This window comes from Protomyctophum bolini (genome assembly GCF_963924005.1).
Source record: "Protomyctophum bolini genome assembly, chromosome: 19".
Lineage (NCBI taxonomy): Eukaryota > Metazoa > Chordata > Actinopteri > Myctophiformes > Myctophidae > Protomyctophum > Protomyctophum bolini.
The window spans coordinates 30,598,804-30,613,940 of record NC_137880.1 but is presented as its reverse complement, the minus strand read 5'-3'; the positions used below and the strand labels follow the sequence as shown (position 1 = coordinate 30,613,940).

Below are 15,137 nucleotides of genomic sequence, written 5' to 3'. Positions count from 1 at the left end.
CCCCCCCAGGATCCCCTGAGCTCAGGAGGGAGGCACTTCCCCTGCCTCCCTCCTGTGAAATCCTCTCCACGGCCAATGTCCAACACCCGCCAAACAAAAGAGCAGGACCTTTTGACCCCTGCAGAACACACACACACAAACACACACAGCAACGCTACATTCGCATGGGTGCGATTTTTCTTTCTCTCATGCCATATAGCTGATAAAAAGTGGTACCCGCATCCAGATACCGCAGGCTCAAGCCTAAAGACTCCCACCCACACACCTACCAGCCCTTGACAGCTGCCTATATCAATATGGAATCGTCTCTACAGTGCCCATAAATGCCTAGGATGAACGCTAATCTTTTGGGGACGATAACACTGGAGAACTGAGAACCATAGCAGATCTAATAGACATGCACCCATCCACAAGGTGGTGGATGGGTGTGATTAGAGGGAGGTGCATTAGGTTTGTAGCATTTAATCAATGTTATTAGCCACTGACACCCTGATCAGTTAATCCAATGGTTTATCCCACCTCCCCATTTTGAGATTATTTTGCTCTGAAGTCTGAATCATTTTAGATCACTTGCAGCATTTTAATTTGTATCGAGCGGACTATAAAAAGGGTCACACATAAATTAGTTTAGTACACCCTTGCTGCACTTAAAGATATCAGTGAACTCTCTAATTTGTTATGGTGGATACAGTGCTGACAATTCCACCAACAGTGCAGCCTGATATCGGCACTGGGTAAAAGGAAACAATAAAGCACCATTCCTCATCTTGCATACATTCAGCGGCTAAGTGGGACACACTTGATTGTCTGAGTTGCAGAGGGTTGGTTTAGCTTAGGGAGAAGTACATTTATTTCAAAGCTGCTTTCCAAGCAAAAAGAATCATAAGGAAATTACAACAATTACCCCAAATGTTTAGCGTGAAATAGTTCTCAGCAGTTGTTTAGTGTTTTAACATAATAATGATAATAATTGAAAACGGCACCCTATTTGGCCGCCAGTCCGTCATGCCTCGTGACACCCTGCATATATGGCTGTCTCCATACTGTATATGAAGATCACGACACTGACCTCATCAAACCCTGGATAGCCATACATGGAGAAGAGAAGACATGGAGAGCCGGCCAAACCTCAAACCCTTAGATCTCCCTAATTTGGAGCTGACCTGTTCTGACATTCCATTATGTGGATCCTTCCCCACCCGTCCTTCGTCCATGTCTCCCTTTTGACTGACCTGTCCATTCAAACTCCGGAGGGGTCCACCCCAAAGTTAATAGTGCAGTTGCGCCCGGCAGCCGGCGAAAACTAGAATTCTCAACATGCCTGAAAATGAAGGCCCGGCCCTACCTGGGCCCTCATTCCATATGTTGATCTGACTTCATCAATCCCTGTACACTCGAGACACGCTCCATATATGGCCAGTCCTCATCAAACCCTGTACACTCAAGACACTGCCCCCACTGCCACCCTTTGATCTCCATATATGGAGCTGACCTGTTCTGACATTCCATATGTTGATCTGACCTCATCAAGCCCTGTACGCTCAAGAAACGCTCCACATATGGCCAGTACAGAATTCATTCCAAAGCGCCAGTGCTCGCCCAGCAGTCTGCCGTCACCCAGGCGGATGTTTGCACGCAACCTCGCCCTTAAGTCGCTTCTCGCCCTCAGGGCGTCTTACTGGTAATAATTAACTGACCAGCCAACTGACCTGAACCCCACAGAGAATCCAGGTTGTATTGTCAAGAGGAAGGTGTGAGACACTAAATTCAAGAATACAAATTAGTTTAAAGCTGCAATCAAAAACATACTTTTCAGATCGTTGACATTTCTGTATTATGTTTTTTTTGCGTTCGCTTCCCGCGTTTGCGCGTCTTACTTGTTTTAGTAGTCTCATAAGATTTTGATATTTTGAGATAGGATTTTTTGATTTCCATGAGCCATATCATCAAGACAAAAAGGTTTTCAATATTTCACTTTACAGTATGCACAGTGAATCTAGAATATATGAAAGTTTCACTTTCACTTTTATAATTATATAATTTAATTATATTATAGAAGAAAACAATATTCAAATGTATTGAAGCACCTTAAAAAAAACAAACACGTATCCACTCATTTGGTTTCCTGTGTCCACCCTAAATGGCATCCTTATGAGTAAAATATGTGTCCACACTAAAGTCATCTAGTCTTATTGCACACAATTATAGTAACGTCTGCTTTGCCCATAACATAAGCTTATCAAATGAATGTGCTGCCTTGATCCATGCTTGAATCAATTCCTCTTGAAAGAAATGAAGGGGAGGTGTCCAGGAAAAGAAGTGCATTTAGCAACAGATAGTGGGAACTGGGAAGGTGTCCCTAAGGTTTTGTGCACTGTGTAGTTGCACCTGACCGCATCTGCAGAGTGGCACCACGGAACACAGATTTCTGAAGGTAATTTGAGGTGCTGTATTTAGCTCTCTTGTGGTTCTACTATTGACCCAATGAGGGCTGACAGTATCTCTTCATTACTTGTCACAGCAGGTAGAATCCTTAAGGGGATGAGTTGCATAAACAGTGCTGTTATTTTTAATTTAAGCCTTTTCTCGCCTCAAGGTTTCATTGTCAAATTGCTATTTTCCCCCCTGCACATTATTGTGGCATTAACAAGCCCTGTATTCATGTACATCCATGCTGTCTATTGTTTTGAAACTTTTGAAGTCTCCGTGGGGGTCTTACTGAAATGAGTGCCAGTTGACAAGATTATGTGCTGGAAGTCTTCCTTTCTAATCCTTGGGGATTACTTTTTTCCCCCTTGCAAATGTCTTGCCCACTGCAGGCTGCAGGCTGCACTTCACACCGCTCACTTCCCCCTCTCCAGAACCACCCATTGTTTCACCTTGAGTATGGGCTGATGATATGCCATTATGCCTTAGGCTTCATTTGACCCCTAATCCCCTAATCATACATCATGGCCAAGTTTTGAAACCCCTTTTGGTGTTGTGCCTCAAATTTGGAATATTCTTTTTTCAGAACGAATGTTTTTAACTCAAATCTTTGCTTCTGGAGGGTCCCTGGAACAACATCTTTTCAGAGGGCGGGTCTCGGAGGCCAATTACAGATAATTTTTGGGGTCCTTGACATGAAATATTGAGTGATATAGGCCTAGAAACATAGGTATTTCAGAACACTGTCAGGATAAATGGGTTAATGTAAGTTGTACAGCGTATTTCAGAAAGGTCAGACTTCTGCCTGGGCAAAATAAATGGTTGCAGAGGCAACTTCATGTGTGCAGTGCTTGCTTCATTTACTTTTTTTTTTTTTTTTTTTTTTTGACTGTCTGTCAGCACCATTCTTCAGTGATGCGCTTGCTGCTTTCATCCTGGTTCTATTAATTTCTCAGAATTGGTCCATGGGGGATGGGGACTCGGACAGAGAGATGTACCAGGCGAGGACTGTGTGAGAGTTATTATCAGAGACTTCTTGTTTTATGCTGAGTGTGTATCCACATCTAAAGCTCTGCTTAATTAGGCTGCTGTTTGTGGAATGCATAGATTTATACTTGGCCTGCTCGCTCCCTTTTTCCTCATCATTATTTCTTTGCTTGGCGAGGAAGCCATTTCCAGGGTCCATGATGAGGTGCTAATATTGTTTAGCTTTTCCTGAGTCTTGTGCTGTGCTAGCGATGACAGCCATTCATCATAAGTGCCCCGTTTTGTTATTGGTAATTCAGCAATAACTCGCAACGTTATCCAAACCCTTATTTGCACTAGCAAGTTCATTACACACCATGCTGCTTGTAATTTATGAAGACGAATCATACTGCAGAACTCTCATATTGCCACTAAGTGCTCATTACACTGTTTTTATCATTACTGGCAGAGTCATTCTGTCGCCATAGTAGTGTTAACTAATTAAAGTGTGTGCTCAGAGAATGATATCCTCTGTCTATGGCAATCCAGTGATTATTGATTAATGGTACAAAATACAAATTCACTTTTATGTTTTATAATTCAGCAGGTCACAATAACTCTTGGGAGGAAAGGCAATGTACCTTTTATTGTAGAAGTTTATGAGCTGCTATAGTACGTATATGTGGTTTGAACTTGACAAAGTAGTTGAGGTTGACTATGGAAATGGAATACAGAATACTAAATGATACAGACTCCAGTGTATTGTAATGTGGTTTTTTTTCTTTCTCCCCACCCTCCTTTTTTCATGGGCCTAACTAATGCCAAATCAGAAGCATAACAGCATGTTTGGTGGGGGAAGAGCAATGTAGGTAATGTTGCCATGGAAGGAATAATTTGCTTCTGATTCTATTATTTTGTTATTTCTACGTTTTATTTCAGATGGGTCTGTTTAGAGACAGGACCCAAAAAGCAGAGAGGAGACATGCAAGACCAGATAGGGGTGTGATTCGAATCGGGGGGCCTCGCGCTCACAAGGAGCATATGGTCTGTGCACTAACTGTCTGAGCCACCAGGCAGTGGCACCCTCTCTAACCTATTCTAACCTGAGATCAGATTCTAAAAATGTCTTCTACATCCTGACAGTTTTCATTCTGACCTGAGATCAGATTCTAAAAATGTCTTCTATGTCAGTCGCTCTTCGATTTTTGAAAAATAGCAGATCTACAAGCTCAAAGCGCGCCACTCGGTGGCGCGCTACGAGCTTGTAGGTCTGCTATTTTTGAAGTGCAGCTAAAGCATAACATGATGCTAACACCAAATGGGGTTCCCGCCCAAAATGGGCTAATAAGCATGTTGCTAATATTGAGAATTCCCACTTGAGTAGCATAATTAACATGCTTAAGCGTGTGTGTTAAAAGTGGACAGAACTAAACAACAAAACATGGGTTTTAGTGTGGCCTGGTTTGCACTATGCAATAATCCCTCAGGATTTGATTATAGTGGTTTTAGATACGGCATCGTACTAATCTGCTCAGGGGTGGATGGGGGGGTGTGTGTGTGTGTGTGTGTGTGTGTGTGTGTGTGTGTGTACAGTACATGTTGCGTGTTTTTGGTGTGGTTGCGTGTTTCTTTCCATGGCAAGTGCAAGTGGTGGAGTCTCTCTCTGACCTCTTTAACATTCTCATGGCACAGGTACTGAAAATGCAGATTTCTGAGTGTTAAGAAGGTCGTATTCAAGACGGCGCAGATGTGGGGGCCTGCAAAATTAGTGGACAGATAAGGGAAGGCTGACTGTGACTGGCGGCTGCTCCGCGGTGGCATGCAGGTTTGTCGACTCCAGGGAAACACCAGAAGGAGGCTTTTTAAAAGGGAATTACACAAGCGGAGGATTATACTGCTGTGCATAATGGAAACTGACCTCGCCTCGCTTCTGGCTTGCATGCCAACACTAGAACAATACTGTGGAGTGGCGGTGGAGGGGGTTAGCGTGGGCCAAATCAGCTGTACAGAGCACTTTGTTCAACACGCTTGTACACCTCTTCATGTATTTATTCATCATTTACCGTACATTCTCTCCTCGCACCTTTCCGCTTCAGCACTGCATGCTTGCATTATGGCATTTATGAATTTTCCCTCTCGCATCATGCTGTTTGCTAGCAGGGAGTTCTTCTGTTGGGATTTAGTTTACGCGAGTGGCTAAAGTCTAATTGCGCCACGTACAAGAGGCATATGGGTCACTCCAGTAAAAGATCACCTACAGTGATTATGTTCTGCCTCTGTTGCTGCAGAGCTGTGCCGTACCCAGGGGGAGTTTTTTCTTTTTTTTACCGCTGAACACATGCCCTTCACAGTTGTGTCCCCTTTAGGTTATTGAACCAGGAGACTCCAGCAAGTTGCTGTGTGTGTGTGTGTGTGTGTGTGTGTGTGTGTGTGTGTGTGTGTGTGTGTGTGTGTGTGTGTGTGTGTGTGTGTGTGTGTGTGTGTGTGTGTGTGTGTGTGTGTGTGTGTGTGTGTGTGTGTGTGTGTGTGTGTGTGTGTGTGTGTGTGTGTGTGTGTGTGTGTGTGTGTGTGTGTGTGTGTGTGTGTGTGTGTGTGTGTGTGTCTGTCAATATGGAGTCTTCAGTAAGATAAGAGGGCTGTAATCTAGTTGATATCATAATATTCGTCTATTGAAATATGGATTCTCTTGCAAAAGCAGTCATGCTCACTTAATGATTTTCGGTTGGGATAGCTAATTCTGTAATCCTATATTAAAACTGGCTTAAGGGAGGACTGGCTGGCGGTTGGCGGACTGAACTCTGACGTCAGTCTCACACTCGTGTCATGGCGATGTCACTATCAGAGATGTGGTCGCTATGACAACTTAACCATAAACAAACCATGACCACGTCGCTATGACAACATGGCTCCTCTGACATCATGCTCATACAGTATACCTGACTCATCTAAATATGGAGTATGTTGTCTAACCTCAACAAATCAGTCGGCTCCATATATGGGCACAAAAGGGACAAGGAAGGACTGACAGATCGCCACATATGGGCATATCACGCTCCAAAACCGAAGCCATCCTTATTGGCACCCCCCACCAGATCCAAACATGTCCCATAACCAGCATCTCATTCTCAGCTCAATTACGAGGCAAACATCAAACACCTGTGCAAGACCTCATTTTTCCACCGCAGGAACATCTCCAAACTCCGCTCCACACCCACCCGGCCAGATGCTGAGAAACTCGTCCACGCCTTCGTCGTCTCTAGGCTGGATTAGTGCAACGCACTACTCATCGGGATCCCTAGCAAGAGCCTCCAGAGGCTCCAAGTACATTCAAAACCTCCTGATGAGTACGAAAATATGATCATATTACACCCACCCTGTATTCTCTCCACTGGCTCCCCATCACCTTCAGGACTGAATACAAGATCTCCCTTCTTACACACCAGTGCATCTACGGAAATGCCCCCCCCCCCCCTACCTCAAAGAACTCATTGCCCCCAAACCCGCCACTCGAAGCCTCCACTCCTCCAACACCCAACTTCTCCCCGTGAGATTTGTGAGAATGTAAAGAGCTTTATAAATAAATTGCATTATTATTATTATTATTATTAACCTCTAGTTTATTAAAAGATCACACTCGTGTGAAGTGAGGGGCGCCTGACTTTTAGAATCCTGCACATATATGGCAGAGTCACTTTCATTCATTGCAGATTTACTGCCACTATATACAGTAGTTGCGAACGCAGTGAGCACTTACTATGAGACCTAGCAGATCATGTCTGTCTGTGTGTGTCTGTGTGTGTGTCCCACCTTTGTGCCCATATATGGAGCTGAGTGATTTGTTTGTGATTGATGCAACACACTCCATATTTGGACGTATAGCTGCTTTGGGGACTCCTTATATGGTTATGGCTAAGTTAAAAACTTAACTTAAAAATAACTTAACTTAAAAAAATAATAACTTAAAAATAAATCTTAAAAAAACCCAAATATGTACGAGCTGCGTTTCCTTCCCGCGTTTGCGCGTCTTACTGGTAGTAAGTAGCCTTTCCGAGTCATGGGGCCCATAGGGCAGGAGCCGATCTCCTGGTTCTGTAGCGTGAGGCAGCTTGATGTACAAGTACACCCCCTGGACATGATGTAAAAGTACACCCCCTAGACATGATGTAAAAGTACACCCCCTGGACATGACGCTAGTATGTCGCAATCCAACCCTTGATGCTGAGTGTCACTGGGTCCCATTTTTAGTCTTTGGTATGACCTGGCCGGGGATTGAACCCCGACCTCCCAGTCTCAGGGCGGACACTCCAACCACAGCTATTGATTTGTAACCTATCAATAAAGGCAAAAAAGCAAAAACGGCTCACATTCAATAGAATCCTGTGATCTTTTGTGGCCAGATGTAATTTACTGGGGTTTACTAGGACTATAGTAAATGATAAAAAAATCTACGTATAATCTTGCAAAGAAATTAGTTCGAATGCCCCACCCCCCTGTCAAAAATCGCTAAAACTAAAGAAAAATTAACACTGATATTTTACTTTACCCCGCCTTCTTCCTACGCTACCTCGTCTTATGTCTCTCTAGAAGCGGTAATATTCCAAACGAGGTGCTTGCTGAAGTCAGCAGTGACCACAGGACATCGGCATTATGATCAAAACAAGGAAGTGAACGGCAGTCTGCATGTGCGAAACCGGTCTAGGATCGCTGAAGAAGGAAAAATATATTCGATTTTTGAGGGGCAACACAGGTTTAATGTTTGTCTTTAGTTCAAAGTTTGTTTAGTAAACGCATTGACACTAAAGGGAAAATTCATGTCATAATGTGTCGTCTTTATTGTTAACATTGTTAAATAACTGAACTTGCCACTGTAAGTGATGCTGGATTCAACAGAATGTTTATGCTGTTTGTAGGGCTGGATTTGAGCTGTGTTAAACCTAACCCACTCCCGAGTCCTCCTGAGAGAGGACTCACTCTGTGTGGACCAAGTAATTCCTCCCGGGGGCTGATTATGAGATTGGAGGCAGACAGGAGGCAGATGAACAAGTGTTGGTATTAATTTCTTGCATAAGAAGCACAGTCGGGTGTCTAGAGGTTTATTTATAAATGAGCAGAAAACGTGCTAAGTTATTAGCTTTCCTGGCGTTGCCAGGGTTATTGCGCTGACGAGCGACACATTCAGGTTCCGGTACCCAGCATTGGCCGGGTTATTGCATGGGTGGAATAGGTTCTCTGCCTCTCTCCACCGCCCTTTCAATCTCTCTCTCTCTCTTTACTCTTCATCCCTCCCACTCTGTGTCTTTCTCTCTCTCACGGATTGAGCTTTGGCCTGATGTCTCATAAACCTAACAGTGATTTTGCGCAGACGTCAACTTGCCAACAACTCTGATATACATACTGTGATGTCAACCATGTCCATTTATGGGGCATAACCAATACCTCACAAAGGTTTTACACTGTAATTAATTTCCCTCTGAATTATACCACTCAAAAGTATAACAATAAATATGGCCTTATTATTCACTTACTAAATCAATATAGTCGATGTTTCTATTTCAGCCTCATTTGTAGGAACATGACACAAGTTAGAAAATTGAAAGACCAGCGGTAGTTCATTGTCCTCAGGGTGGCAATAAATATTGATGGCTACATAGATTTCTGTAATGGACGATCCATCATTATGATGTGGGTTCTCCAATTAATGAGTGAAATATTCACCTTCATATTTACCTTGACCCGTTGAGGCTATTTATTGACATGCTATTCTGGGAGAGTGCGTGGGCTGCATAATTGACTCCATCTACTGTGCAGAAGGCTGTTCTGATCTTTTGTGCTGCCTCTGTGGTGTATCTTCTCACCTCTCCTCCTGGCTGTGGAAGCATGTTCATGTTCAGATTGACCTCGGCACCGAGGGGTACACACACAGGGGCGAACCCCTGCAGATGGTGTCTGGTTCGCCTCGGAGGTGACTCTGAATGTGCCTCTCAACTCTGTTCTGTCTCTCGCTCATGGCTAATAATTACATCGTACGACCGTGTGTGTCATACAGAGGATAACAGTTTTTATTTTGTAATTTACTGCAGTTATCTTCAGCGCCAGACAGGGATGTCTGTACCATTAAGCGATTGATTCAGTGCAAACCTACAGGCCTGATAACTGCCATTTTGCAAAGAGTAGCAGGAAAGGACATTGTAATAAAATAAGTCATTGCTGCAAGGATAATTGTAATGTGTCTTTAGCCTACTGTATCAGCATCAGTTACGTTTCCATCCCTGTCAAGGACACAGCTGACAAATCCTATAATTGATTGCACCTGTGGTCGAGAGCAGCATGCTAAGCCCACACGTGTCGTTCCACAGCATAAAACTGTCAGAAATAAATTGAGCAAAGGCTTTATAGATTTACCCTGTTAAAGCTGTCGCAAGCACAGTGTACACTTTTATCCCATTGCCCTGTTATGTGCTCATTAACAGCCATGGGTATAATTTGTTTTCATCGTGTGCATCATCTCACAGACATAAATCACAGATATGCTTGCCTCATGGTCTTATCAGTTACTGTAGATTTCAAATATTCTAAACCCCTCATATGCTCAGTCGTGGATTATTGTCTTTCAGGCAAAAATAAGCATTCTGTTTTCTCTGCTATTTTCTGAACAAATAATTTGGACACAGAAACCACACATAAACACGACTGCAAAGCATCGCTGCATGCTTAGAATGTAATGGAATACAATCTGGGGGGATTTGATTGAGCTTGGGCCCCATCCTGTGAAATAAGTACTGTACATTTTCCTGCTTGTGCAGTGTTCCAAGAGGCGCGCTGAGTCGGGTCATGCATGCATGTCAGAAGAACAGACCACACTGAGGTTGGGACAGGTGCACTGATGAGTCTCAGGTGAACAGTGTTCCAATTACTCGTTCTATATGCGTCAAAGGCCCAAATGTAGTTGTGAACAGAATTGTTGGGGCAGGCTAAAAGACAGTTTGATTTTGGCCACACATGCTGTATAATGTTTGTTTGTGTGCATGCATATTAGACAAGCTTACAGTACAGTATGCCAAAGGAATTTGGCAATTTAAATATCGACAATGTCTGACCACATTTATAAAGTACTGTTAAACATATTCTGTTATAAAGACAGTTATCTGCTTTCTAATACACCTTCTGAGAGGGGTTTAAGGATGACTTAAACTTCTTCAGATTGGACAGACGCCAATCATGTGTGTATAAAAAATGTCAAGGAAACTGCTCTATAGTCCGAATTTAAACCACCAAACTAACTACATTGAATGAGCATCAGCCAGTAAATTATGGCGGATGATTGATCGGAATGTCCCTGGTAGTTGTTGCCTGGTAAGCCACCCTAGTCGCGGAATTCACATTTCCTTTGATTTCAGCAAATTAAATGTGAATTCCGCGACCAGGGTGGTTTATCCGGTTAGACCGTAGTTATTGCCTGTGCCAGCAAAAATAGTCTTGTAGAGCTGCTCCAAATAGCAGCCGTGACCTTGTCATGTGGGGTAGGGTACAGCGAGAATAGGTCACATGGGGGACATTCCTCCAGACGCCTACCTCCCTTAAGGGAGACGGCTGACTTCTGTCTCCAGCCAGGTGCTCTGTGGTGTGACTGTGATGCCAGCGATGCAGGCCGTATGGTGGTACCACAGTCACACTGTGCTCCAGCTGGGGCTATGGATGATGGATGATGGCTCCTCAGCAGGGAGGATTTTTCTGCCTGCTTGCTTTAATTCTGTATGACTTCAGGCTCTTAATATAGCCTTGGCTTTTGCCTCAGATTTCCAGGAGATCGGTGACGGCTGATCCTTTTATAACTTGGGCATGAATAGATGACATTAGTTAGTGTTGTATGCCTGGAGGAACCACTAATGTAGTGCTCATTTGATGCGGTGCACATCGCGACACAATTTTGATAGTCTATAATATCTGATGTTTAATGTTCTCGTTTGTATTATTTAGGTGATATTAATATATTATGATATTAATGGCCTGTGTTTTAGCTCCTTCCCCAAACAATGGCCCTATCACAGAGCTGGCAGGTTCTTTTTTAAAAGCTATTATAAGACAATTTACAAAGCCTTATTGGTCCCCAAAGGGAATTTCAGGTGTTAATGGTAATTGGCAACAGCAGTGAGACTGAAACACAGGAGAGCTAGAGATGAATACCAGACCAAGATAAATAAAATTAAACAATGAACTCGGATCATGCTCATCCTAGATATCTGAACTGTGCCTCTGCATTAGTTTGAACGTACCTTACAGTATGTGGCTATACTACCTTTCATCTCTACTTTTTTGCATTGCACTGTAGTCGATGTGTTGATGTGAATTTGTGAGCCGAGGATGCTGTGCTCTCGGGATGTTTTCTGTTTTTCAAAAAGTAGAGCAGCTGTTTGAGCTTGCTCATTCGCTACAACGCAATGAGCGCATGTTCATCTCTCTTGAGGATTTCCGTGTAGTTCTTCAGCTTTCATATTTTTTTCGGATGATGCGAGTCGTATTGCCAACTTGCTGTAGAGATGTTTATGAACATGTGAATCCGTTTTATATTTATATAAGGAACCTAAGGAACTAACCCTTTTATTTTTATTTTTTTATTTTTTAAATGTCAGATAATATCACCCCCCGATATTATCGGCCAATATTAACATAAAATAATTATATCAGAAAATATTGGTATCAGCTTTAATTTAGCTTTGTTTCATTTATGAATGCATCCAGTGGGACATCACAATAAAATTAGGCAGCATGTGTTAATTCCACAGCACAAGGTAAGTGACATTAGTTTCGGTTGATTCTCGTTATCGCAATCGGAGATTAAGCGTTGGACAATATTGCACAATATTGGAGTTGGACAATATTGGAAAATATCGGACATCCTTACTTTTTTATTTTTTTAAACATCTGTCACTTTTTCTTTGTTGCTTTAACACAGTGGGCAGAAACGGCAATGCAGGACAGACTTGAGTGGCAATGACTCTGATATAGTTCTGGTGGTTTCATGTACTGTATGTGCCCTTAGCCTGCAGGACCAACTTCAACATTTTCTTTTTTAATGACACACATAATGGGGTCCTGCAGTACACTTCGGGGAGGGTGGTGGCTGCAGAGCTCGCTGTCATGCGGCAGATGTGTGGTGACTGTGACATTCTCTCTCTATCTCCTCAGCAATACACGAGTTCCCCGAAGACCTTTTCTCCATTGATGAGAGAAGGAGTGGCGCCATTCTCCTGCACATTGTGGCGGTAAGAGGGCACACACCTGCTGCTCCCAAAATCAGTGGTGGACAAAGAGCTCAACCTCAGTACTCGAGTCAAAGTATAGATAACGCCTGCTCAAATATTACTCAAGCTCATGTGAATGTTGCTCAGTTAAAGTTGTACTCGAGTTAAAGTAATGGAGTACTTGCTTTTAAAAATGCTTAAGTATTCAAATGTACATGATCTTAAAAGTACTTGAGTATTCATCTTCCAGATAAAGAAAATTAATTTTAAATTGCAGAACTATTTCTCAAATATTTGTCTTTGTAGCGGAGTGGAGCAAATCAATAAAGTTGAGTTGAGAAAAGTCACAAGTATCCAAAATATTTGTATTTTTGGATGTCGTTGCTGTCGGGAGGAAACCTCATAACTCCATTTTTTCCAGGTTTTTTGACATAAATCGGTGCAATTGAACACCCTTTACATCTGTGTGTTGTTTCGAAAATATTGAACCAATGGAAAGTAGTAAAAAGTGCTTTGGACAAGACCTCTTAACTCCATTGGACTCTCAAAATATCTGCTTAAGCACCTAACTCTCCCCCTCTCATGGAAGTAATTGACAATATATAAAGTTACAACACCAACTTTGATGAGGCAGTATTGGGGCGGCGGTGGCTCAGGGGTAGAGTGGCTGGATGGTAAACGCAAGGTTGCCAGTTCGAACCCGGTCTCCCCCAGAGTTAGTGTCGAAGTGTCCTTGAGCAAGACTCTGAACCCCTAATTGCTCCTGATGTTGGTTAGTCCCTTGCATGGTTTCCGCTGACAGCAGTGTATGAATGGGTGAATGTAATGCACAATCTATGTAAAGCGCCTTGGATAAAGGCGCTATATAAATGCACCATTTACCATTTACCATTTTGCTTTGTTTTAAAAATATATGGTTTTCTTAATTTCCTGAAAAATTTATATTTTTCATTTCCTGAAAAATGAACATTTTGGAGTTATGAGGTTTCCTCCCGACAGCAGAGATACTCAAATACTGTACTTGGTTACTGTCCACCACTGCCCAGAATCCAGTACCAAGTCAACAATTAAAACGGGGCTCAGTGGGCTGTTGCAGTGTTTACACATGCCTGTGTAGGTCACCATAAAACATAACCTTCTGTAGTACCACGTCCAGTCATCCACAATCCATTTCCATTTAATACATTTAGGGCTGATATCTTTTTTTGTTTTGTTTTTAATCGTATTTATTTGGGATGAGCCGTTTTAGAATAATATATTGGAGGTGTAGCTCTGCAACTAGAAATGGTGCATTGCCCCCACATTTGGCCATGTTCAGCTCCATTGATTTGACTGTGATCCTCTATGCACCTGTGGATTTTATTGGAGGATTTTTTTTTTTTTTTTAAGCGATTGTGGCATCTGCCCAGTCGTTGGCTGTGATGAATTTGGACATCATCCCAGATTTTACGGTCTTAACAATGCGGGGGGAGATGCCCATACAATGGACAATACCTGGCAGTGAACCTTCCTCCCCAAGGCCAATAAACGAGTGATGTGATTCCAGAGATGGGGTGCAGAAACTCGACACCGTCTTTGGATGGAACATTGTTGTTCTGCCCATTTCAGTGTACACATCTGTAGTAGTTTCAGCATACAAGTCTGGAGTAGCTACATTAGCTAGTTAAGCTCTATATAAATTGTCGTACAATGAATAGCAAAAATAGGTAATCGAATTACAAGCTCGCAATACATTTAATTGTTTTGTGTACAAGATTTTCTTTTTTTTTTTACGAATGACACGTCCAAAATAAATGTTAAATAAAATCGTAAATGGTGCAATGGGGTGCATGGTACCTTTAACCAAGGTGCATAGATTCTGCATTGCATTCACCCATTCACACACACATTCATACACCAATGGCAGGGGAAACCATGCAAGGCTCATCAGGAGAAATTAGGGGTTCAGTGTCTTGCTCAGCCTCAAGGAAACTTCGACAGTAACTGGCGGAGCCCGGGATCGAACTGGCAATCTTCTTGTTCCCATAAACCAGTGGTTCTGAAATTATTTTGGGGGGTCCCCAAATTATTTTGATAAATTTAAAAAAAATAGATCCTTTTTTGCAACTGAATGGCTGGAAAATGGAAATTTATAGTTTACATAGGAAACTTTCCTTAATGATTATATCTGGTTTCAGTATTTATTTATGATGTAATTTCTCTGTTATTAAGGTTATTGTAGTGGCCAATTTGTATTGGTGGTGGGTTGGGGAGCGGGGGGGGGGGGGGGGGGGGCGTGAGACATTTTCTGGCGTCCCCAGCCCAAAAGGTTGAGAACCCCTCCTGAGCCACTGCCGCCCCCGTAAAATAGGGATGACGGATATGAAAAATATGCATAGAACTTTCAGAAACGGTTTGTTCAAGCTCACTATATCCTCCTTGACATCTTGGCAACTGCTGCCACCTTAATTGCTTAAAGTTAGGGTTGTCCAAAGCCTGGTTATCGAGGCTAGGGTTGTCCCG

General features: G+C 42.7%; 1 protein-coding gene across 1 annotated transcript in view; it reads left to right on the top strand.

Moving 5' to 3' along the window:
• The window catches only part of slc24a4b (solute carrier family 24 member 4b), a gene marked incomplete at its 5' end in the record, with an annotated part of 35,847 nt that overhangs the window by 8,727 nt on the left and 11,983 nt on the right, over positions 1–15,137 (top strand). Inside the window, one exon of the mRNA XM_080790358.1 lies at positions 12,580–12,656. Within this exon, the coding sequence (XP_080646484.1) occupies positions 12,580–12,656 (77 nt within the window). The remainder of the gene's footprint in view (positions 1–12,579; positions 12,657–15,137) is intronic.